Source organism: Equus quagga, unplaced genomic scaffold (assembly GCF_021613505.1).
Source record: "Equus quagga isolate Etosha38 unplaced genomic scaffold, UCLA_HA_Equagga_1.0 203_RagTag, whole genome shotgun sequence".
In the NCBI taxonomy this organism is placed as follows: Eukaryota; Metazoa; Chordata; class Mammalia; order Perissodactyla; family Equidae; genus Equus; species Equus quagga.
In genome coordinates, this window is record NW_025798627.1 from 8,006,898 (window position 1) to 8,032,212 (window position 25,315).

Here is a 25,315-nt window from a genome sequence, read left to right on the forward strand (position 1 = left end):
GCCACACGGAAGTCAGCTGCCAAGCCAAGCTTCTAGAATGACAACGTGCCCACCTGTGTCCTCTGCCTCGGGTTCCCAAATATGGGGTTAATGCAGGGATCTTCAAGTTTGGGCCCCCGCAAACACAGAACTTCCTTTTAGTTCTCTAAAATATGTAAACATAACCACCACTCGTCCAAGTTGCAACACAAAGCTGAACTTCACGTAACCCACGTGGGGACCCTACCGGAAGGTTAAGGAAGGAGCTAGCTGGTTGGTGGAGCTCCGGGTCCCCGGGGGGAGGCGGCGCGCCCGCGGAACAGCCGCGTCCCATTGGCCGAGTGCGGCAGCCGCGCGGTGATTGGTGGAGGCGGAAGGAGGCGGGGCGCCGGGCGCGGCCTTTTCTTCCGGCTGGTACTTTCGCTTTCCTGAGCACAGTCTCCAGAGAGTCCCGGCTGCTGCCCGGAACGACGCCCCTCACACCCGGGACGGAGCCGAGGCGACCCGAGCGCCCGGGAGAGGCAGTAGCTCCCCGACCCCGCCCAGCCTGCCGGATCGGGCGCGCCGAGTGAGTGGGCGTGAGGTTCCGGGTGCCTGGGTGGGGCGCGCCGGGACCAGCGTTCAGGGGGCCGGGCAGCCGGACACGGGTGAGGACCGGCTTGCAGTGCTGACTGGTGAATCCGTCGTCCCAGAAAGAACGCGTCCCAAGTATCCCAGGTGCTGTCCTTGGTGATGGCCTGGTCACCCCTGCCTGTCGTGCTCTGGCAGTAAAGATGTGTTGTAAAATAGAATTCTTCGCCAGAAAATACTGGATCTCCCCCTTCCCCCTCCCTTTCCCCTCCTTCCTGCCCCTTTCCACCACAGTCAAAAGTTTTTTCCTTTTCGCAGAAAGTTTTCGTTTACGCTGTGTCACTCCCAGAGGGCTGTCGAGGTTAGGCGCTAGCGCCCGGTGCATGCAAACCCAACAGTCTTGGCATCTGACGTGCTGTGTGTAGCTGCTGCTCGGGTTGAATCCCCAGCCTTTCGCTGGGGCACAAGGTAGCAGGTCAGTAAATGTTCATGGAAATGAATGAATGAGTGCATGGCTTTGGAACTTAATTATACATCTATGTTTAAGGATGAAGGAGCTGAATGTGTTCCTGGAATATGAAAATGATACTTAGTTTTTGCAAACCCTCAAATAATATAGTTAGTCTTTAAAGAAAAATTCTGATTAGCACTGAAGAGTTTGGGGGTGAATATATAGGTGTGTGGTTGATTGTGCTTTGGGTGTTGTTTTTATCAGTTGGAGAGGTGGTTTTAATGAGGCAGAAATAAGACTTGGGTCTCCAGCACAATCTAGTGTGCCACCGTTGCTCCATGAGGATGCAAGACACAGACTTGTTGAACCATAATATGGTTTGCCCTTTGCTTTCTAATTCAATTTGAAATGTGCTAGATTTCAATTCAACAGATTATTACTGAGTGCGTTACTATGGGCAGGACACTGTCTAAGGAGCAGAGGATGTTTAAAAGAAAAAAAAAAAAGTCATGGTCCCAGCAATTCTGGAGCTTGCTTACATCATGCAGGGGAGACATCATAGAGGAAGGACATCATTTATAAGGAAGATGGGGACTGATGCTCTAATTGCAATGAGATAGAAGTCAAAGAGAGCTTAATTGTCTCTGGGTGAGGCTCAGACAGCTTTACCGAAGAAGAGGCATTTGTCCCTACCTTTGAGTGCTGGTAGGATTTAGAGAGGCAGAAATTTGTGGGGAGGCTGTTTTCAGGGTGAGTGACAGCTGGAGCAAAGCAAAACTGTTGGGCATAGCCAAAAACCCAAAGATAATTTGGTGATTGGGTTGCTTTGTTGATGAATGAAAATAGGGTCGGGGTGGAAATCAGCCTAGGAATGGGCAAACTCTAGCAACTTTGAGCAAGAGAGTGATGTGGTCCAACCCATGTGCAGCAGGAGGCTTGATTGGGAAACAGTGTTGGAGGTAAGAAGTCTTGGGACCGGAGAGGAAGGAGTCAACCTAAATTTGGGATTTGAACCGGTGACTGGGGGAACGGTCATGCCACTCACTGCTTTTGTGAGAAGGTGAGATGGATTCTAGGTTTGTGAACATGAACTTATTGATCACCTGCTCTATGCCAGGTGCTGCATCTATACTCCTCCACTCTTAACAACCACCCGTCACTAGGGATGTGTGTTGCCTGAGGTCGCTCACCTGATAAGAGGTGTTGCAGCCCGGCTGGCTCCCACTCTGCTCAGCATATTTGTTTTAGGCACATCCTTATTAGACACCTAGCAGGGAGGGAGAGAGCTGCAGATTTGAAGTCTTCCACTCAGGTAGAATCAATTTGAAGTGAAAAATCAAATTTCTACAGCAAGTGTGCCAAAGGATGGGCATGGGTCCATTTCTACTGGTATTTGTGGTGGTCACTAGCTTTATAGTCACACCATAACCTTACTTTCATTTGGTTATCTCCTTCCTTCAGAAGGAAATTTGTGAAGTTGACATGACCTTGTGTCTGTAGATGTGTGCTCGCCGGCAAGTGTGCACACGCTCTCCCACACCCTGCTTGAAGATCCAGGGCCCTTCCTCAGAGGCCTGGTGGGACAAGATTTGCTTATGTCCTCTCTGAGTATTGCCAGCCTGGCGCTGATGTATATCCTGTGTTACGCTGTGGTGGTGAGAGGCTCTTCGTTTTCCTGATGGATGTTAGGACTCCCTTAAATCACATGTTTGTGTTTTTAATCTTCAGAACTGCAGTGTAAACTTGGCTTACAGTTATCTAAAGAGAAAGTATTACTTTGTCCTTTCAGATTACATTTAACAATATTGTTTCAACCTTTAAAAATCGTTATTGAGATTTAAGACTTTTTGCGCCAGATTTATTGTTTGCAGAAGACAAAGAAGAAAATGTATGTTTTAAAAGGTATATAACAAAAATAATTCATTTTGTATATGAATCAAAAATTGTAGAATACCTGTTGAAATTCTTTGGGTTAGATTACAAATGTATTGTGATTTGTAAGAGAGCAGTTTTTGGAGAGTTCGTATCATTTGTCCTAAAGCAAATCTAAATAAATAATGCTTTCTATTTATTTATTTGATAAAAGTGCAGATTCATTTTAAAGGCATACTTATTAAACACCTACTGTGTGCCAGCCATTGTTCTGGGAATGCAGCCCTGAGCAACCCCACCCCCAAAATCCTTCCGGTCATGTGGGGAAAACAGATGGTAATCAAAGTAAAAAAGAAAATATGTGGTAGGTCAGATGATGGTAAGTGCTATGGAGAAAAATACATCAGGGCAGAGGGATGGTCTTTTCCAGGATGACAGGTGGGGTCACTTTAAATAAGGTGTCCAGACAAGGCTTCCTTGATATGTTGACATTTGAGCAAAGACCTGAAGATGTGTTTCCTGGAGGTGAAAAAAGTATTGACCCCAAAACTGAATAAAAAAATAGGCTTTAGAATGTAGACACCATTTAAATAATATGTTAAGCAAGATATTTAAAATAAGCACAGTGCTAGCTGTGCTTTCTTTGGAGCCGCGGGCTTCCCTTCACGCTCTGTGCTCTGTTTCCCGATAGGATGTCCCAGTGGTATGAACTTCAGCAGCTTGACTCCAAATTCCTGGAGCAGGTTCACCAGCTCTATGATGACAGTTTCCCCATGGAAATCAGACAGTACCTGGCACAGTGGCTAGAAAAGCAAGACTGGTAAGGAGAACCCACTTGATGGAGGAAGACGTTTGTCTACGCTTTTAAAATAACTTGTTATTTAAGTGACTTGGAGCCACATTGACTAAAAGATGAATTTCATCAGTGGCCATTGGGATTATCTGTTGGAGAAAAGTGTGTTGATTTGAAAAATGGTATGTCCGTCTACAATTCTAAATATGTTAGTCCTTAACTTTTATGTAGTTGGGTGCATTTAATTATGATACATACTCCTAAATGCCTGAGGCAACTTGGCTAATGCTGATGCCAGTTATTTTCCAAATTAGGATCTAGGCTATAGAAAGAAGTAAGTTAAAAGAAATAATTAAAGCCAAATTATGGTAAAACGTTGATTAGAAATAGGAGGAAGGTACTAAAATTAAGGTGATATCTCTTAAAACTGTTTTGTATTCTCTTCTAAAATTTATTCTTTGCTGATTGCAAAAATTTTAAATGTTCTGAAAGTATTTGATGTAGAGAGTGAAAGCCCCTGTTGACTTTTCCCCTCCAGAGATATTTACCATTAAGAGTTCTGTGCACAGTCTTGGAGTTCTAGAATTTTTTCACTTGGAGTTTTTCACTTGGAGTGCTAACGCTATGTGATAGGAATATTGTACAAACTGCTGCTAAAAGCAATGTCAATTTCAAAAGAAGGAAACAAAACCTAAGAAAACACTTAAAATTATTTTTTAATAATTTTAATGCAGAATGCAATGTTTATTTTGTCTGTTTAAAAAAGTATCTAAATGAAATGTGTAAATTTCATATGTCCTAGGGAGCATGCCGCCAATGACGTTTCATTTGCCACCATCCGTTTCCATGACCTTCTATCACAGCTGGATGATCAATACAGTCGCTTTTCTTTGGAGAATAATTTTTTGTTGCAGCATAACATAAGGAAAAGCAAACGCAATCTTCAGGTATGACCTTGTCTTTTTGCATTTTAGTTAAAATGTTCCTTTCTTTACATGAGAGAGTTTTTTTCATACAGCAACTACTATTGAGCACATGCTCATTGATATTTAGAAAAGTTTCAGAAACTATAAATGAACTCCCTTTATGTGGCTAATATTTTTTAGCATAAGTAAAAAATCAGTTCATTTTGTAATCACATAAGGAGTTTTCAGGTTTAAGTGTGTCAGCTGTTAGGTGTCAGTAGTTCTGAGAAAAATGTGCTGCTCTAACTTTGTTTTATTAAAAGTTGTTGACATTTAAACCGGAGATAGAGAGTTACATTTTAAGAGCAGTGAGCTGGAGTAATGTGTTGAAGCTCAGAGGAACTTTGCTGATGAGTCCAGTCTGAGTCCTTGGTATACAGTTGAAGAATGAGTCCAGGAAGGCTTGCCGTCCCTGAGGCCCAATAGAGAGGTGGTAAACTGGAACCAGACCTTTTGGAGTTCTCTCCCATGGAGGAGAAAGTCCAGGGGAGTTCCAGGCAGGAGAGAATGTGTTGCAAGGTTTTAGGAGTTCTTCAGAAGTACTCCCAGCCTCCTATGAGCCCAGCTACCATATTTATTTCTCTATGAATGGAAATTTCCTGTTTTAATAGAGGTGAGCACTATGGTTTTTTTGCTTCATACAACACAACCAAACTGTTCAGCTTAGGTAGTTAGAAGCTTTATTTTTTTCCCCTGGTGAATGTATCTGTGATTTTATAATACCAGTGAGTGGGGAGGTCAGATTAACTTTACAGAAATTTGCTCTCCTACAGACTTGGCTTGAATATATCTGTTATAAAGAGCCATGATTGCCAGTCTTTTGCAAACTAGATTTGATGAGGAAATGGAAAAACTGAGAAGAATATCTTTGGTCTAATTCAAAGCACAGACCAACAGATGAATTAATTGAGAAATATCATGGATAATTTTTGTGTCATTTGCATTGTCTTAAGATCCTAACAGAAGATAATTGGGCTCAAGAAGAATAGGAATGAAAGTAAAAATGTTATAGGAACCATGTCTGAAAATACTTGGTTTTTTAATCAAGAAATAATTTAGATACTTGCACTTAGTTGGAAAGTTAAAGCAGTTTTTGTCATAACTTTTGAAAAGTGTATTTTGATTTTACCAAAAATAACTTGTGTAGAATTTAATAAGTTCAAGACAAAGTTTCTTAGTGCATATGAACAAATTCATTTTGATTTACAATATGTAATGGTTTAACCATTTTGAAATTTATTTTTATTTTAACAACCCATATCTAGGATAATTTTCAAGAAGACCCAATACAGATGTCTATGATCATTTGCAGCTGTCTGAAGGAGGAAAGGAAGATCCTGGAAAATGCTCAGAGATTTAATCAGGTATTTTTTTTCTAATCGAACACTAAAGATAATAATAAAATAAAAATTAATTCATTCATCCAGCGAATATTATTGAGGTCCTGTTCAAGGCAGTGGTGAATAGCCCACTAGTTTACTAGCCCCAAGAAGTGGGGAAAATGAGATAGAGAGATTTTATAGACCCAGGCTTTAAGAAAGGAGGCTAATCTAATGCAAGTCCTTCTAGTGAGGGAGAGAGTCCTTTCAGATAGTGATAGTTACTATGGAGATAGTAAAGCAGGATGCTGTGTCAGCAGTAGTGGAGTGTCCAGGGATGAGGTGGTTTCTTTAGATCAGGGTCAGGAAGCTGCTCGGAGGTGCTGGGGCAGGAGGCAGGCAGACAGGTAACCGGCTCTTGCGGCATCCGAGGGAGAGGAGGTGGAAGGGCACGCAGCGAGCTGCGGTCGGTTCAGGTGGGAAGAAGGGACGCATCAGGTTGTGTTTTGGACATGGTACCAGTAGGGCTTATATTGAAGGGTCAGACGTGGAAGTGAGAAATCGAGGATGACTGATTTGTGACATGAGTCACTTGGAGATATTGTTTACTGAGCCGGGGAAGACCGGGAAGCGGCAGGAGTAGGGTTTTTCAGTGTGCAATAGATTTTGGAGAAGAACAGATTGATGGGAAATCAAGAGGTTTGGTTTGAATAGGATTGAGGTACCTGTTAGATATCTCAGACATCCAAACAGCAAACGAGACAGTTGTACTAGTACCAAGATTTTTGATCGTGATTTTACTAATCCTAATACAAACCTCCCTGGCCATCAGGGTTCAGCAGTTTTTTGAAGTCGCCCTGGCATTCATTCCTTTCTTGAGGGATGGGGTGGTGGGAACAACCCAGCAGGCAGACAGTTGTGAAACTACCATGGTATCAGTTGTTCTGGCTGAGACCATTCCAGTATGAGGGGGAGAATGCCAGGGTACCCAGGGGAACATGTGCTATGTGCATTTCAGTGATAACTAACAAGTGAACTGTGAGATGGTGGGAGGGAGAGTGAGAGAGAGAATTTAAGTGGTGGTGGTGAATGCCATTCTCCGTGCACTTTCTGAGCGTTTGCCCCAGTCCTTGTGAATCTGCTGCTTCCCCGGGCATTCAGTTCCTGTCTCCCTGTCACTCTGAAAGCACCTTGCTGAGCTAAGCGTTTCAAGATATTCAGTACATTTGTTCTAAACTCAAGCTGGCTACTTCACCTGTATCCAGCCTGGCGAACAAAGGTGTGTATCAGTGCTGGAGGAGAACCTGGCTGTATTGGCTCCTCTGAGAGAGGTGAGCCTGTCTTCAACATGGCACGAACCTGGGAGATTTTCAGCAGGATATCTTCATTATGTGGGATTTTCGTCTTAACAGTATTATGCAACGGGCCTCTCTGGTACCTCAAATAGACTTGAGAGGATGGCCAAGAGCAGAGACCAGCAGAAGAATGAACTACTCCCTTGGTTACCCAAGCATTTCTCTCACATTTGGCCCCAAGGCCCAGACTCAGCATTGGGAGGCAGAGTAGGTGATTTCTGCTTTCCCAGATCAGCCCCATCACCTGGGTGTGCTTTGGGTCTCGAAGGCTTGTCATCCTTTGACTCTCCCTTAAAAACCTAGGTAACCTGGGGAGAGGTCCATTTTAAGCCTCTCAGCAGACACCTGAGTTATTGGTGAGCACCTTGGAGGAAGTTTAGTTGACTGCCCAGCTGAGAGCAAGAGAAGCAAGGCCTTCTTGGGGTTTGAGGGAAGGCCCTGGATGTCTAGGGGTGTCAGGGAGAGGGAAAAGGCACAGTAGAGCCTCCTCTCCAAAGTTATCTAGCCTACTACTGGCTGGGAAATGTAGGAACATTTCTTTGCCTTTTTCCCCCTTGTTGAAGTACCTACGTTTTAATAATATATCTTCTCTTTACACTGATGTCTGTATGTATGGAGTGATGTTAAGTCTGGTGTTTGCTTCAAAATAACCCAGTTTTGGGGCCAGAGGAGTAGGGAGCGTCCATGAGTTGATAATTGTTGAAACTGTGTGATGGGTGCATGGGGATTGGAGAAATTCAGCAAGTTAAAAACATGCAAAATTCAGAGTCAGTTCAGAGCATTTAGAGAGCTCAGAATTCTTTAGAAATGTAGGGTTAGGAAGGTATTGTTCCCATTACCTTTTTGTTTTAATAGATGAGCTTTTAGAAAATATGTTTAAGAGAATATTATATTATGCATAGATACTTCTTATAAACTGTGATTGTTTTGTCTGCTTCCATTATAGCACACTAAGATTTTTCTCTTTCTTTTTTTTGTGGTGAAAAAGACAAAATTATATATATGGACAAAATTTAAGTCCATAGGGTCCACCACAGGGGGTGGTGATCATTTCCTTCAGATTGGAGGGAAGGACATGAAGTGGATCTAGGCTTCCCTTTGCTGTCCCACCTTCATGGTCCTGAGTGATAATAGTTACCATATGTTGAGTGCTTATGTCTCAGGCCCTGTGCTAAGCACTTTATAAACATTATTTCATTTGAATAAATGCTTTCAAAACTATCATTGAAGGTAGTATTCTTATCCCCATTTTACAGATGAGAAAACCAAGGGTTAGACATCAAGTACTTTGCTCAAGGCCACAGAGCTAATGAGATGTGGAATTTAAACCTAGAATTTTCTGACTCTAAAACCCATTCATTAGAGTTGTCACTTAATCTCTCTTCAGTTTTCGGATCTGTGAGGCGGACTAGGAGGGCATCCTGACCCCCAGTGAGTGGCTCACACAGCCGCGTACTTGGACGGCTGCACATTCACTTGAAGAGAACAGTCTTCCTGAGCGGATTTTCCTTTGGTCTGGGTGTGAGCAACCGAATTCTAATTAAAACTGTCCAAACAAGGTCTCTGGAGGTGCCGATGTGAAATGAGAAAATACGAGTTGCTGACTGCTAAGATCCCTTCCAACTTTTTTTTTAAAGATTGGCACCTGAGCTAACAACTGTTGCCAATCTTGTTTTTTTTTTTTCTGCTTTTTCTCCCCAAATCTCCCCAGTACATAGTTGTATATATTTTTTTAGTTGTGGTTCCTTCTAGTTGTGACATGTGGCATCAACGTGGCATGACGAGCGGTGCCAAGTCCGTGCCCAGGATCCGAACTAGCGAAACCCTGGGCTGCCAAAGCAGAGCACGTGAACTTAACCACTTGGCCACAGGGCCAGCCTCCGCTTCCAACTTTAATGTTTGATGTTCTTGTGGTTTCACTACTCTTAGTTTGTCAGAAAATTAAAAAGTTAAAGACTCACCCTTGAAGTAGTATCAGAATCGAAAGTGTGAAGAGGTCTTCGTGATATTTTTTAAGTACCTGATGGTAAGGTACCAGCTGGGTAGCCGCTTAACTGATGGGAGTAGTCTAGAGGGATGGAGTGGGGAGTGAGGAAGGAGTAAAAGGATACCAAAGGGCTTTAGAAACGGGCATGGATTACTGCTTAAGTTTGGAGCGGGCAGTTTCTTAGGCTTCTGCCAGTCACCAGATTTTTCCACCAGGCATCTCCCAGTGTGATGGCAGGAAGGGAATGTGGTAGCTGGGAGTGCAGCTGCCTTCTCACAACCGTTATTCTTTATACCTGTTTACTAAGCTAACCCGTGATAGTTTAGGGAGGAGGACCAGGAAGTCAGGATCCTCCGGTGGCCTGGGCCCTCTGTCTGGGTGAAGTGTCCCAGCTGTTACCAGAGCCCACAGGATGTGGCGTCCACGTCTAGCTGGCTTAGAAGCAAAGATTTCCCTGCAGAGGCAGGAAGGCTGATGGAGCTGCTCAAGGTGACGGCTCATTCTTAGTGGCCAGAGCAGTCCCATTTGCCACCTAGTGACGTTGGCACCTGGAGATACCTATCATTTTAATCTATTTTGAATACATACTTTATGCAAATATAATTCAGATGCTTTGAACTTCTGCTCTTCTAGAGTGTATAAAATGAAGGAAAACTTCCGAAGTTTTCTGAGAACAAAGAATAACTCGATTACCTAAACCTAATAAAGATAGAACAAAAAAGAAAATATGGATCAATTTCATTTATGAGGATCAATGTAAAAGTTCTAAATGAAATATTAGGGATCAGAATTAAATATTATATTAAGAAAATAATACATTGTGACCAAGTAGGATTTATTCCAGATTACAAGGCTAGATCATGACTGTGATTTATTATATAAATAGGTATAAGGAGAAAAAGCATATGCTTCTCTCCATAGATGCTGGAAAGGTCTGACAAAATCCAACACTCATCTCTGATTAAAAAAAAATTCAATAAAATAGGAATTGATGCATGCCTCCTTAACATATTGAAATATACATCTCTCCGCTCTAGAGACAGTGTCTTACTTAATTCGGGAAACACTAGTATGTCAGAACCATGGCAAGGATGTCCACTATTGCCACTGCGATTTAGCATTATGTTGGTGGTGTTGGCCAATGCAGTTAGACAAGAGAAAACCATTAGAAGCATAAGAATTAAAAACAACATCATGAAGATATTGGCTCTCCCTGAGTTAATTCATGATTTTAATGTGATCCCAATAAACATAGCAGGTTGTTTGCTGGACCTATGAAATTCATATGACAAATAAACACACAAGAATAGCAAGGAAACTTGTGACAAAGTAGAGCAATGAGATACTATATATCCCATATGTATCTCATCCCTAGATATACCATAAACCCTCTGTAATTAAACATTGTTCAGGCATTCAGGCTTATGAAGACAAAGACCAGTGGGAAGGAAGAGAAAATCTAGATGGAAACCCAGATGCACATGGAAAGGTGTATGGTAAAGGCGACAACCCAAAGCACTGGGGAAAATATGAACATTTGTTAAGACAAATTTTCCAATTTCGTAGCCAATTGGACAAAAGTTACAGTTAGACTGATACTTCACAATACACACAAGAATAAACTTCAAATGTATTAGAGATCTAAAAGGTAAAAAAAAGAAAAGGAATTGTGCAAGTGCTGGGGAAAAAATGGATGAACTCCTTTATAATCTGCCACTAGGGAAGGGCTTTCTAATATGAGGGAAAATCCAGGTATAAGAGAAGAAAAAGACTGATAGATTTGGTTATATACAAATGCCCACATAGAATCTCTGCTGTCTAGGGCACTGTGTAAGAAAGGTCGATGGGCACTGTTTTAGCCATGTGGGGGCTTTAAGTCTAAACAGAACTAGCATCTTTCTGGAGTCTAATCTCTTTGAGAACAGGGCCGTCTTGTTTTCCACCCTCCCTCCTGGGCTTAGAACATTGCCTGACCTTGACTTAGTCCCTAGGAAGTCATGCTACATGAGTAAATCATGGAGCGCCTAATGTAATGAACAAGTAGACGCTGTCATGTCTAGGTCTTCTGATTATCAGGGATGAGGACTAAACACCCTCAGTGTGTCTGAGTTGATATTCGTTATTACTTTAAAATAGCAGATATTCACTGAAATTTCTAGTGGCAGTGCCATTCAATTTTGATATGCCTCTGAATCACCTGGGATCTTGTCAAAATGGGGTTTCTGATTCAGTTATCAATTTGGACCTGAGATTCTGCATTTCCAATAAGCTCCCAGGTGGTAAGATGCTCCTGGTCTGGGGACCCAAGTGTGAATCACAAGGCTTTAAGACACGTAACTACAGGCTTAATAAGAATAATCTTGTCTACAGAATTTCAGAAACCTTGAAATAAATTTGTTACGTGAAATGGTGCGACTGTATGAATTAATGGAAAATTTCAGAAATACTGTTTATTTTAGGCATGAACTGAGTCTAATCTTTCTGTAGCCTTGTGAACAGTTAGCCAGTGTTTTCCAGGGCCTTGGGAACTGAGCTGTTTCTTGTCGACACTCGTGTGAGAAGCCTGTTGGAAGTTGGGAAAGGTCTGGGAAGTAGGTGGGGCACGGGGTGTGGCCTAGACTTTGAAGCATAAGCAGCGGGTAAATGTGCCAGAGGAAGTGATGGCTGGTAACCACGTACCTCCCATTGCAGGCTCAGTCGGGGAATATTCAGAGCACTGTGATGTTAGACAAACAGAAGGAGCTTGACAGCAGAGTCAGAAATGTGAAGGACAAGGTTATGGTGAGTATTGAGTAAATGTATCCATTTATTCTGTAGCTTTTTCTAGGAAAAAAAAAAGTTTCAATTGCTGTAGTGTAACCATAGTAACTGGTTTCAGTCCTTTAAGATGTTGAGAAGGAAAGTTTTGCTGAAATTGCAAATGGTAAATAAACAAATTGGCAAAACCAATGAGCCGAAAGCCTTTTATGGCCCCTGTTATTACTTCTGAACACTGAGCTTATCTTTTCTTCCTTGCAATATCATGCAAATAAATTAGATCTTACTGCTCTGAATAGCCCTTTATGTCTCCGCCTCTCCGATTGGGGTGTTGCTGGGGCTATACAGAGCCCCAGGTAAAAGTGGCCCAACTTCCTCATGCACCTGCTTTGTTCTCAGAATTGGAAGGGGAAGAAAAACATTGCATTGGAAGAACTTCTGATACATTTCAGATTAAATAAAACATCCACGACAATTTATGGAAGCAGAGGGCTGCCTCAGCGCCCTCGGAGCATGCGTTCACTCCCCTCCACTGTTAGAGTTCTTTGGGGGAAAGGACCAGGCCTGTGTCTGTGGAAAAGGCCCTCCAGCTGCGGGTGCCATCTCCCGTGGGTCTCTGGGTCACACCAGCAGGGCCTTGACTTTGCGCTTCAGACAGCATCGTTCCAAACTCCAGATTCTTTGGAGCAACTTTATTCTGTAGCCTCCTAGGGAAACACTTCATTAAAGTAGAATTCAAATGGCCCAATCTGGAAATAGCCATATATTTTCTTTTTTCTTTTTGAGGAAGATTAGCCCTGAGCTAACTGCTGCCAATCCTCTTTTTTTGCTGAGGAAGACTGGCCCTGAGCTAACATCCATGCCCATCTTCCTCTACTTTATATGTGGGATGCCTACCACAGCATGGCTTGCCAAGCAGTCCCATGTCCGCACCTGGGATCCAAACTGGCGAACACTAGGCTGCCAAAGCAGAACGTGCAAACTTAACCGCTCCGCCACCAGGCCAGCCCTGCCATATATTTTCTTTTCTAAAAAAAGTTATTATACACTTACTAATGAAATAGAAATTATTTCATGTATGTGATTAGAATTTTGCAAGTCTGATCCGTCTTTGAGGGAGCAGGATGGTTTCCATAATTTTCTCAGTCCTGTAATAGCAATAATCTGTTTCCTAAAGTCTTTGAAAGCTAATCAGTGGAAAACCTGTGTATGTCTTTATTTGTAGTGTATAGAGCAGGAAATCAAGACCCTCGAAGATTTACAAGATGAATATGACTTTAAATGCAAAACCTCGCAGAACAGAGGTAAGAGTTCACATTGGAAGCAGTGTCCATTGGCTGTAATTTTTTTATGTCTACACTAGATAACGAAGGCGAGAACTCCTTCATATTTGCCAAATATTTTATGACTCTTAATTGCTGGTCTTGGCCTCTTGATGACTCAGGGCGGGGTTTCTTAACCTCAGTACTGTTGACATTTGGGGCTGAATAATTCTTTGTTGTGGGGGCTGTCCTGTGCGCTGGAGGATGTTTCGCAGCATCCTGACTTCTACCCACCAGATGGCAGTAGAACCGACCCCTAATCCCCAGTGGGGAAAACCAAAACTGTCTCCACATGTTGCCAAGTGTTCCCTGGGGGGAAACATGCTCCCAGCTTGCTAACCACTGGTCCTGTGTTGTTCGGTTACTCCTTGTGCCTAGCCCACTGATGACAGGGACCGATGGGTCTGTGGAGCAGCCTTGCCCTAACACCTAAAGCTCCTTCACGCGTTCCAGTTCCATGTGTATGCTCCACAGAGAAGTTCAGCATTTTGCTCATGGTTTCAAGCAGTTTCACTCTTTTGTTCTTGTTGCTTGTGTTTAATGACAACAGGACATCAACTGGAAATAACCCAAAAGCGTGCGTTGTGTAGAGCATGTAGGGTTCGGCTGTAGCCTAACAATCAACTGGAGGAAACCATGGTTAATATGGAGGCGCCACTAGTGTAACTTGAGTAAAAGCATGGGAGGAAGGAACCTCACCTACCGTTGTTTCCTAATCATCTGCTCTCTTTCAAAGCTGCGGAAATGCTTTGTGGAAACTTTTTATCTGAGATTTTGAATTTCATCGCTTATGTTCATATAGGTAATATTCTGACAGTGACTCAAGAGCCAGACAGTAATGTTTCCAATTTATTTGGGTCATTGAAAACAAGTCCTTTTTTTCACTGTCTCCAGTTTTTGTACTTAGGACATTTTTTCTTGTTTTGTTGAATAAAGATCAAAGAATACCAAACTTTGACCTATTACCAGATAGCATTTGGATCATATTTCTCCTAAAGGTATGTGGGTGTTGGCTTTAGTCGGTTTTGTCTTCTTTTACATTTATGTTTATCTGCTGTCTCTCCCAATTCGCAGAGCATGACGCCAATGGTGTGGCGAAGAATGATCAGAAACAAGAACAGATGTTGCTCCAGAAGATGTATTTAATGCTTGACAATAAGAGAAAGGTAGTGATCCACACTCCAGAATAACATGTTGCTTTTGTCACAGACTGTGAATAATGGACTTGAAGTTTAGAATAGAGGAAAAATTATTTTGCTTTAACCACTTGGCTTAGAGCCCCAGTGGAGATGAAAGGATATTTGCTTTGCTTTAAAATAACATCTTTAAAAATTTAGTGATTAAAGATGAGTTTATTTCACTTTGTTTCTTCCTCTCCCTTTAGGAAGTAGTTCACAAAATAATAGAGTTGTTGAATGTCACTGAACTTACCCAGAAAGCCCTGATTAACGATGAGCTGGTGGAGTGGAAGCGGAGACAGCAGAGTGCCTGCATCGGGGGACCCCCGAACGCCTGCCTCGATCAGCTGCAGAACTGGTACGATTCTCCAAAGTGGGAAATTGGCTGCTGATTGGCTAATCATATACGCTTATAAAGTGCACGTTTGAGCCGTGTACGTTGGAGGGACCCTGTCAAAAGTTTGGTTTAGAGTCTAATGTAGTCCAGCTTCTTCTTGCCCTGGAAACACTTGCCTAAACAGCGCAACAGTGTTCATGTCTGTAGCCGCACTCAGCCACGCTCTGCTTGGTTCGGAGCATTCCTCTCCCTGCTATCCATGTACACTGGCTTGCGTCAGTTGGCTGTGCCAGAACACCAGTAACATGGTTGTCACATATACATTTAACAACTTGAGTCCTGATGTTTTATTAGAAACAAAATAGCTTGAGGCATTGTCCAGGCTTCTGTGAGATAATAGTTTGTCATGGGCCATTCATTCAGTCATCCATCCAGTAAATATTTATTAAATGCTGTATGCCAGGCACTGGGCTAGGACCTGGGGACACAAGGATGAGTGGTTCTTGGTCCTTGCCAGTAAGGAGCTCTCAGTGTGGAGGCAGGAGACAGATGGGGTAATGATTCTGTGCAGTAGCATGTTGCCAGCGCTCTGACAAAGGTCCGTCCAGAGTTCTGTGATGGACAAAGGAAAGAGTCACCAGGAAAGCTTTCTGAGAGGAGGTGGTCTTGCACTGACCCTGGAGAGTGAAGGGGAGCGCTTTGAGTAGACTGGGGGAGGAGAGCAGCATGGACAGAGCAGAGAGGAGGAAAGGCTGGCTCGTGCAGTACCTGCTGCCGCACGTTGGCTGGCTGGAGAGGGGCTTGCCAGAGGGCAGGAAGAGAGCTGAGCAGGCGAGAGGCTGGAGCCTGATCCTGGAGGTTCTCATACTGTGCTGGCAGCAGGACTCTGTCCAGTGGGTACTGGTGAGCCAAGCAGCCTTTTTATTTAAGTGGAGGTTCATTTCTCTGATTTTTGATTTAGGAACGTCACTCTGGCAGCGATTTGCAGGATAGAAGAGAGACAGAAAGGCCAGTTGGGCTACTGTGAGGATATTAGTGTAGTGCAGGGGAGGGCCGACAGAACAGAGGGGATGGAAGAAGTGGCAGCAGAGTGCATTTGAGGTGGGATGGTGGCCTGGAACAGTTCCCAAGGGCCCGAGGACCCGAGATCTCATGAGATTATTTTCTGAACCACTATTTTTAAAAAAGATTCAGTTAGTCTTCAGCATTTATTTTTATTCTGTGAATTGCCTGTCCATATCCCAAATTTCTTAGTGGTTAGAACAGAGCTTCCCAGCCCAGTTGTGCCCCTGTGCGCGTTGAGAATCACTGATCCCTGAGCCCTCCAGGTGCCCAGGGAGGACCCTGGCTGTCTGGGGCCCCCTACTGGTTGCTTCAGGTCACAGCAGATGCCCTCCAGCATCCCCCACTGTGCTGTACAGGTTGTCGTTTTCTCCTGTGCCAGTGCTTGAACAAAGTTGGGAAGCCCTGGGTTCGAATCCCCGCAGAAACTGCCCACTCACCATTATCCTGTCTTTTCATTTCATGCCAAGGGCCACCCTTTCAATGCTTTGAACTAGATTCCCGGAATGAAACCACAAAGTGAAGGAGATGTTTTTCATTGGAGAGAAGATTTTCTTCTGTCCTTACTCCAGGCAAATAAAACGCCATAGCCGCAGCCTGGCTTGGCTCAGAGGCCTCATCACTATTGGCAGTTTACTGTCAGGAAGAAGGAACTTTGAGAGCAGTTGCTAGGTTTCCTCCTCGGTTTATATTTTGAGGGTCCAGATTGAGCATATTGCCTTCTCCTTTCAGTTCAGTGAAGCAATGATCTTTGCTCCCTCCTCTCCCGCTGACGTCTAGCATCGCCTCCCTGTGTAGCTTCCATAGCTTCCGGGCTGTGCTCTCCTGCTCCCCTCTGCACAGCATCACTGTCCTAGTATAAAACCTGCAAGGGCTGCCCACTGCCTCCTGCATCACCTCTGGCAGCGTCTGCCTTGCCCTCTCCCCTGCCGCTGCCTCCTCTTTGCCCTGTTCCTTTAAATCCCAGTTACCTTAAAGGTCAGTTGGAGTCTCAGAGTCCCTAGAAGTCTCGGCCCCACCCAGCTTTCCCAGGGGTCTCTCAGTGGTAGCAGAGGTTTTTGACCCCTGGCTGTAATCTTTCAGCACGTGTTAGTTTTCTCTCCTCAAATAAGAGCTTCTTAATGCCGAGACAGCCTTGTTCTCTCTTTTTCCCTGCCGTGCAGAATGCAGCACGCAGGTACGACATGTGTTGCCTGTAAAAACCACTTGTTTTCTGTGATTCCCTTTAATCCAGGCTGCTTGGGACTGTTTCTGATTGAGACCCCTGTGTCTTGTGCCTTCCCAGGTTCACCATAGTCGCGGAGAGTCTGCAGCAGGTTCGTCAGCAGCTTAAAAAGCTTGAGGAACTGGAGCAGAAGTACACCTACGAACACGACCCTATCACGAAAAACAAGCAAGGGCTCTGGGACCGCACCTTCAGCCTCTTCCAGCAGCTCATTCAGAAGTAACTTGAGGGAGATTTATTTGCACCTTCTGTGATTCTTTTACCCAGAGGAAAATTTACAGTAACTCTGATAATTTAGAAGGGTTTAATAGGTTATATACATTTTTTTATGGCAGTCGGGAACCGAATTCCTTGCTCATGCCAACGGCCCTTTGTTCTTGTGACCACCGAGGCTGGTAACTAGTAACTCTTTGCTCCTCCTCCTTGCCCCGTGGCCAGTCTGTGTCGAGCCATGTTGCATCTCACTTCATACTTGTCCTCTCCTTCCCTCTTCCTTGGCCAAATCCCGTTTCAGGCTCTCAGATCCCCTGCTGAACTCCAACTCCCAGGTGGCCGCTTCTCTGCGTCTTCTTTCCTGGTGCCTGTGACCGGGTCTGTCCCAGAGCAGACTTCCAGTCTGGTTCTTTGTCACCTGCTGATCCAAGTGGAGCCCCTCGGCAGGATACTCATGTCCCCTCTCCACTGCCTGGCCCCAGCTGGCCACTCCGTTTCCAGTCCGCACATGCCCCATTTCCAGGCGGACTTGACCTGGTGCTGTTTCCTAGGCCCACCCTATGCACTTACTTCTCCATGCCTCTCCTAATGGGATGCCCTCCACCTCCAAGCCGCCTTTTTCACCTTTTTGTACCTATCTTTCAAAATTGTCTTATCCTGAAAGTTTCAGCTTATATTTCATCAGGAAATCTTCCCAGAGTTCCCAAACAGACATCTCTGTTCCAGATCTGCACTCTTTATTCCAGTTCATTCTTTATTCTGCTCCCGCTCTGGTATTTCTGTGATCTTTGTTGTAAATTGGAAGGTCCTGGAAGACAAGAGACATTCCTTTGTCATGTTCTTCCCCACCAGGGACTTGCGCAGTGCCTTGCCCATGGTAGGTGTTCCACATACGCTCAGTAGATAAATAAATGGCACGAAGTAGAAGAGTAGAGTTCATATTGTGGGGTTTTTTAATGCTAACTTGGCATAAAAAGGTTTGTGGTTCCCTATGATTAATGTCCAAACAGCAATGCCTAGATTTTACATTTCGAAATAATCAAGGACATTTACTTGGGTTTTGGAAGGCGACTTTGATTCTTAGTGCAGGTTTGTAAATGAGTATAATTCCATTCAGGGTTTTCTTTGTTGAAGAGTGTCACAGGTCATTGTAATTACTCTGATTTTGTTGAGTACAAATTAGATTTGGGAATTTCTTTACTGACTAACTAGAAAACCTCACTTTATTCATACAACTTGTTAGAATCTTTTTAGCTTGTGCTCTCTAAGCCCCTTTCCTCTTTAGGGAAAATAAGTTTTTATTGCCTCAGCCTTAATGGAAATGCTAATTTGCACTTTGCTCGGAATTTACAGCTCATTTGTGGTGGAAAGACAGCCTTGTATGCCAACGCATCCTCAGAGGCCACTGGTCTTGAAGACTGGGGTGCAGTTCACGGTGAAGTTGAGGTAATAAAGTTAAGGCGCACCCCGCCCCCCGTGCTGTCTGTCACCCAGTTTGCTCTCCTAATTTCCTTCACGGCACTGTCATGTAGGGTGCTTTAGAGGAAGTAATTTTGCAGTAGGTATTTTAATAGGAATTTTTACTTAGAATATCTGAATCTGTCTTTTCTATTCAAACTAGAAATATAACAGATATATATGTATATATACACACACCTGATTTTTTTTTCCAGTTGTAAGTGTAATGCACGTTCTCTGTAAAAAGGAATTCACAATTGCAGAACTGCATAGAGAGTAGAAGTTCCCAGCAGCCTCCTCCCCTCCTGAGCATAAGCTTGTAACCTGAGCTTTCTGTGTCCCCGAAACCATGTGCCGTGTGGGTGAGTGTGGACTTAGGATGCGGACATTTTTCTGGTGAGTGGGTTCATAGCTTTCATCAGGTTTTTAAAGTTGTCCATGGTCTAAATGTCTGTAGACCACCATGGTAAACACCCTAGTATCAGTCTTTCCAGAATTTTGTCCATGTCTGTACAAATATATAAATAAATACATTTGTGTGTATATATATATATATATGTTTTTTTCACATGACTCACACATATGCATAAATATATTTGACATATAATATTTCATTTTTAAAAACTAGAGTTCTGCTATGTATGTTGTTTGGCAGCCTATTTTTCTCCTTGATAATAAAATTAAAGAAATGTTTCCATATGAGAACATATGGCTTTCCTATCTTCTGTTGACTAGCTACATTCATTTAGCTGTTCCTCTCCTGAGGAGCAGCTAGCCTTGCCTTGAGAGTTGACCCTAGTCCTATTTTTGGGCTGCTGCTGAGTGGGGTCCCTGGGTGCTTCTTCTTGGCTGCCAGTGTTACACTCAAGCACCCATGGGGTCCTGGAACTCACCACAGGGAGGCGCACTAGAAATCTAATCCCAACCACCTGCTCCACTGGCAAAGCCAACTCTGAGAGGCTTCTTCCCAGGGTCTCCAGTTCCTCAGAGCAGAGGCACGCCTGAGTCTCAGCCCAGCGCTCCTTTGGGCCATCTTTCCACACTGCCCTGGAATGATTATAGATGGGACCGTCATTTTCCTAATTATGGGTGCTAGTTTTTGTTTTCTCCCAAAAGAACAAAAATTAGGTACAAGTTTTAGTAAAAAGTAATGTTTGCTATGTCTCATCCATATAATTGGCCAAAATAGAAATTTTGATAAAACCCAGTGTTGGTGAGGCTGTATAGGGAAGCAGGTACCCTCATTAATGTTTGGTGGGAATGTAAAATCAATGCTGCTGTCGGTCAGAATTTAGTATTCCAGTTTTGTCCTGGCCAAGAATTTCCACAGCCAAGAATTTGTCCTACAAATACACTTAAAAAAAAATCCAAGTAGATATACAAGGATGTCACTTCCATTGTTTATGATAACCAAAAACTAGAGGGGGCAGGGGTTATTGAATTGTTTGGTAGAGAATTGGCATAATAAATAAATTGTAACAGATAATTTTCTAAAGTAATAATGACTTTCATTTTTCTTTCCAGACTGTTGGTGAAATTGCAAGAGCTGAATTATAATCTGAAAGTCAAAGTCTTATTTGATAAGTAAGATATCTTTAATATTATCTAAGATACATTTACTGTTGAAATGTTGGTTTTTGTTAACCAAACACAGACTGATGCACCAGGGCCAGTTGTAAGTGATCCGAGCTAATTTAATGCATTAGCTTCTGTTCTGGATGGTGGGAATGTCCCCTAGAGCTGGTATCAACGTGCCTGTGCCTTTTTAGACTCTAAAGGAACAAAAGAGTGAGTGTATCTTATGCATACGAGCTTGTAGTGGTCAAATCTTGGAGCAGCTGGACATGGCACACCATCCCTCCTCCTAGGCCAGACCCAGGGGAAGGGCCCTGATCACACACAAGGCTGAATATTCTTCAGGCTGCCCTGATTCTACAGCCAGTTGTGGGGTTGTTTCTGGAGTGAAGTTGACAGCATTTTAGGGGGTGTGTGTGGAGCCTGCTGGATTCACCCTTATCTCTTCTGGGCAGTAGGGACCTAGGAGCGGGCAGGGTCTCTCAGGAGGGTTCAATGGAGCAGGCCCAGCCCATTTTGCCCTTTGACCCTGGACTTGGACTAGCACTGATCTAGCCACTTACATTAAGGGACAGGATGACGCCCCACCACCTCCGTGCTTGATATATTTAATGCTTTTTTTTGGGTGTGTAACATACTTGTTTAGCTAGTTTCACAACCATTTATGATAATCCAAGTCAGTTTCCTCTGGCTTTTTGTCTCTCTCTACTCCTGTAACTATCCTTCCTTGTAGCACTGTCTCTGCCTTTGTCTTTCCTGACATCGTCTTTGGTTTCTCTCTGTGTATAAGTTAGGTTTTGCTATGTAACAAATTGCGCCAAAACTTAGTGGCTTAGAACTCAAAAACTTATTATTTCCCATATTCTGTGGGCTGTAGGTGGTCCTTCTGGTCTGTGCTAGTTGGTGCTCAGTGGTCTAGTGTGGCCTCATTACATGTCTGAGGTCTCGGCTAAGATAACTGGGCCCTTCTCCTTGGGGTTCTCAAAGAGGCTAGCCTGGGCTTTTTCACATGGGGACAGCATTCCAAGTGGGTGTGATTGTAGCCTGCCAGGCCTTGTGCAGCATCACTCCCATCCATCCTGTTGGTAAGAGCAAGTCAAAGTCACCTGAGATTTAAGGGACAGGGAAGTACATTCTGTCTCTTGAAGGGAAGAGCCGCAAAGATTTTGTGGCCGTTGCCATTTACCACAGTCCGCTTTTTTCAGTCTCTCTTTTACTTTGTTCTTGCTTTTCTGTCTGTTCCAGCTCTGAGTTTTCTTCTTAGCTTTGACAAGGCAGCTTTGTATCGCACTGTTCCTTTTATTTTAAATTCTTATTTTTCAAACAGGAAAATTGATCACTGTTGTAGCTGATGGTGATTGTCATTCATAAAAACATTGAACATCTAGTTGAGATAGGAAAGGAAGCTAACTCATTGAACTGTGAGGGCGCTAAGGATTTCTCATCCCGCCTAAGCCAGTAACACGTACGTTCTTGTCCAGAATAGGACAAAGTAATCACTGACTTTATATAAATGCAAAGTCTCTCAAGATTTTGACCTCAGATTTAAAGCTTAAACTTGCTGGTTTCCCCAAAGAATTGACTATTCTGGTACGTTCACGAAGCATTAAAGATAATAGAGAATAAAAACAATGATTAAGCTGTCCTGTTGGAAGGTCCTGTGAGTTTGGTAACCGCAGAGCGTGCTCTCTGCTCAGGCCCCAGTGCCTGGCTCACTGCCTCGTGTAAAGGGAGCATTTGCTCAATAAACCACGGTAACTGTAGCTTACGTTTATGGAGGGTGTGCTGCGCCCTCTTCTTACTTATTAACTAGTTTACCCCTCCCAATATCCTGTAAGACTGGTGCTATTAGCACGTTGTCCAGATGAGAACTATGAGGAGGCCCAGATAGTTTAGTTGGCCAAGTTCACTCAGCAGCTTTGGGCTGGTGTTGGTTGATGGCATGAGTGAGTGAATGAAAGGGCAGGAAACCCACAGGTATCAATTTTTTTTTTATTGATCATTTACTTACACATACTCTTTTTTTTTTGTTAAAGCTCGTTTCAAATTTCAAATACACATATATGATTATATATATGTATATTTTTTTTTGCAGAGATGTGAATGAGAGAAATACAGTAAAAGGGTATGTGAAGTCCTTTGCTCTATATTTTACTGTCTTTGTTTGTTTAACAGTTCCAAGCCTTTTAAGTGTTTCTCCCCTGTCTTGTCTAGATTTAGAAAGTTCAACATTTTGGGCACACATACGAAAGTGATGAACATGGAGGAGTCCACCAATGGGAGTCTGGCAGCAGAATTCCGACACCTGGTAGGGAGACCGATTTTCCCCTCTTTTGTGCTGGGTCTGGTTTATTAGGGCTTTTTAGGACAGAGTGGCATTTTGCACACTGTGGGATGTGGAGTGCACTCCTAGGAGAACACTTCCTAGGGTTTGTGGCTGGTGACTTTGCCAGTACTGTGGGAATCTTGATCCTCGTCCTTATCCTAGAGCTATTTCCTCTGTTTTCTCCCAGAGATGCTTCTTTTTGGGTGTAGCGATCTCAGTAAAATAGTCTGTAAATGAGCGTGCATGTAAATTATCTCTACTTGGTACCTCCATGATCTTAGCAATCGCTCACTCCAGAATCTCACAGTTTTCTCAAAGGCGACTATTGCTCCGATGTCCTAACTCTTCCTTGGCCCCCTCCAAGGGCGGCAGACCCCAGGAGTCTCTCGCCAGCCCCTTCTTTACCTTCTCCTTCCTGATGGTCTCACCCACGACTGCTGCCTCTCCTGCTTTGTCTCCAGAGAAGCAGGGCCTGTTCCACAGGGCAGTAGAATTCCAGCAGGGGTTTAAGTGGGTGGTGCCTTATTTTCTGCCTCTGTGATAGTCTGAGGCTGCCAGTTGTTCTGATGATGTGTTGGTGCTGAGCCCTATGGGCTCCCTGGGCCAGAACCCCCAGGGAGGTTCAAGGCACCCTTTTCACTGTCAGCCATCTCGTGAACCAGCAAACTCATAGCTAGGAAGCTAGACCTTGTGTGAGAGCCTTGGTCCAAACTCAGGAGTCTCAGGGTGTCCAGAACTGCTCTTGGAACTCTAAACTGCTCCATTAAAATGTCGAGGATTGAAGTCCTTTGAGGGCAATCTTAGTTGTGCCTGGAGTCTCTGGGCCCAGCCTGGAAGACTCTGCCTACGGAAGGGGGAGGCAGGAGAAGCTGCTCCCTGAGCCTGGGAGCCTGAAACAGCTAATGCAGGCGATGGGGGATCCGTCAGGAAGAGCCTGCACCGGGGAAAGGAGCAGGAAGCAGTTCCCTGGGATCCTTCTAGACTCCGTGGTGTTCACGTGGTGTCAGGCTGCTGGGAAAAGACACCTCCACTTGTGAACCCACACAAGGGTCATTTCATTCTTGCTCTGCGTTCTGAGAATAATTTCACATCCTTCATTCTGTCTAAGTCCTGACTTTGCTTTGATTTGTAGATGAAAATAGTGACTTTGATGATTATCATGCTATTTACTAAGATGGTTTCTTATTTTATAGCAACTGAAAGAACAGAAAAATGCTGGCACCAGAACTAATGAGGTGAGTCTTTCTCTGTTGTGAATGGTCTCAAACTAGCGGGTCTGTCCAGTGAGGTTGGTTCAGTGTCCCTGATGGCTGGGGACACCTCACAGAGGGGTTCAGACCCAGCTGGGAGGAGCAACGAAATGAGCTTTGGGGTGTGATCTATCTGTGATAACAGTAAAAACACTCTCTGTGTTCGCGCTTTGTGGTTGTCAGACGATTTTGTGCATGAATTTCCTGGACCCTCACAGACAGCTGGTGGAGTAGGTATGGTGGGCTAAGTGATTGAGTCACAGGAGGTTTGCAGGATTCAGCCGAGGGTGCACAGGGAAGTACTGTCCGAGCTGGAACTAGAGCCTGTTCCGTGGCTGCCGTGCGGATAATAAGGTGTGCTGGGAGGGTTTTTCTGCTGTTGCGTCCCCTGTCCAGAGGCATCGTCTTTCCATCAGTTTCCTTCTTACAGCCGGATCCTTGAGGAGTTATATGTGTGATGTGTTCAAAAATGACCTATGGACAGAGGGCAAAATGTCTGGAGTTGCTTTGGTTTGGAACGTTTTTGTCCTCTGTGCCCACATCGCATGTTGTCCTTCCACACCACAACCAGTAGGGGTCATGTGGGACAGAGGGACAGACACTGCCTGGGCAGTGCATAGCAGCTGTCCAGCCCAGTTTGGACCTCTGCCATCCTTGTGGCCTCCGGGGACTGAGTTTCTTTTCCGTAAGCAGGGAGAGCCGCCGCGCCTCTCCACTTCTGAATTGTGATGCTCCCGTGAGATAATGCGTATGAAGGCACTTTGAAAACTGTCACATTTCTACCCAAACCAAGGCACATTATGACCCGCCAGGTTTATGCAAATCAGCCCTTGCAGTAGATAATCACCCCTGGAACACGTGTGCACTTTCCACCCTCCGGCTGCTTGAGTTGTGCAGAGGCGGGCTGAGGGCCGGGGAGCCACAAGTAAACCCATTAGAAGTTGCTATTTCCGTAGTGACCCTTCTTTCCCTTAATCCATAACGCTTGCTATAATTTCAGAAGTCTCGTCTTCGAGAGAACACTGAGATACTCACAGTAATTTAGTCTGGGATGGATGATTGACAGTTGGAATCTTCTGAATCACAGCGGGCTGGGTTCAGGCTCTCTGTGGCCTGCTGCAGTGCGCATTAGGGCCTTGAAAGATGCAGGATCAATGAATGAATCGCTGCATTCCTTTTTTTTCCTTTTCTCTTTTAAGGGCCCTCTCATCGTTACTGAAGAGCTTCACTCACTTAGTTTTGAAACCCAGTTGTGTCAGCCTGGTTTGGTCATTGACCTTGAGGTGAGACTTACATAGTCCAGACGTGGAAAACTATTTAT

General features: G+C 44.1%; 1 protein-coding gene across 1 annotated transcript in view; it reads left to right on the top strand.

The window, feature by feature from the left end:
* Positions 1-387: 387 nt before the first annotated feature.
* Positions 388-25,315, top strand: part of LOC124233488 (signal transducer and activator of transcription 1) — a 38,383-nt gene continuing 13,455 nt past the window's right edge. Inside the window, exons 1-16 of the mRNA XM_046650620.1 lie at positions 388-547; positions 868-1,024; positions 3,564-3,692; positions 4,468-4,612; positions 5,896-5,994; positions 11,983-12,072; positions 13,274-13,352; positions 14,445-14,536; positions 14,755-14,906; positions 17,233-17,391; positions 18,739-18,831; positions 20,368-20,427; positions 22,514-22,543; positions 22,633-22,726; positions 23,938-23,979; positions 25,194-25,277. Coding sequence (XP_046506576.1) covers positions 3,565-3,692; positions 4,468-4,612; positions 5,896-5,994; positions 11,983-12,072; positions 13,274-13,352; positions 14,445-14,536; positions 14,755-14,906; positions 17,233-17,391; positions 18,739-18,831; positions 20,368-20,427; positions 22,514-22,543; positions 22,633-22,726; positions 23,938-23,979; positions 25,194-25,277 — 1,347 coding nt within the window. The 5' untranslated portion in view covers positions 388-547; positions 868-1,024; position 3,564. The remainder of the gene's footprint in view (positions 548-867; positions 1,025-3,563; positions 3,693-4,467; positions 4,613-5,895; positions 5,995-11,982; positions 12,073-13,273; positions 13,353-14,444; positions 14,537-14,754; positions 14,907-17,232; positions 17,392-18,738; positions 18,832-20,367; positions 20,428-22,513; positions 22,544-22,632; positions 22,727-23,937; positions 23,980-25,193; positions 25,278-25,315) is intronic.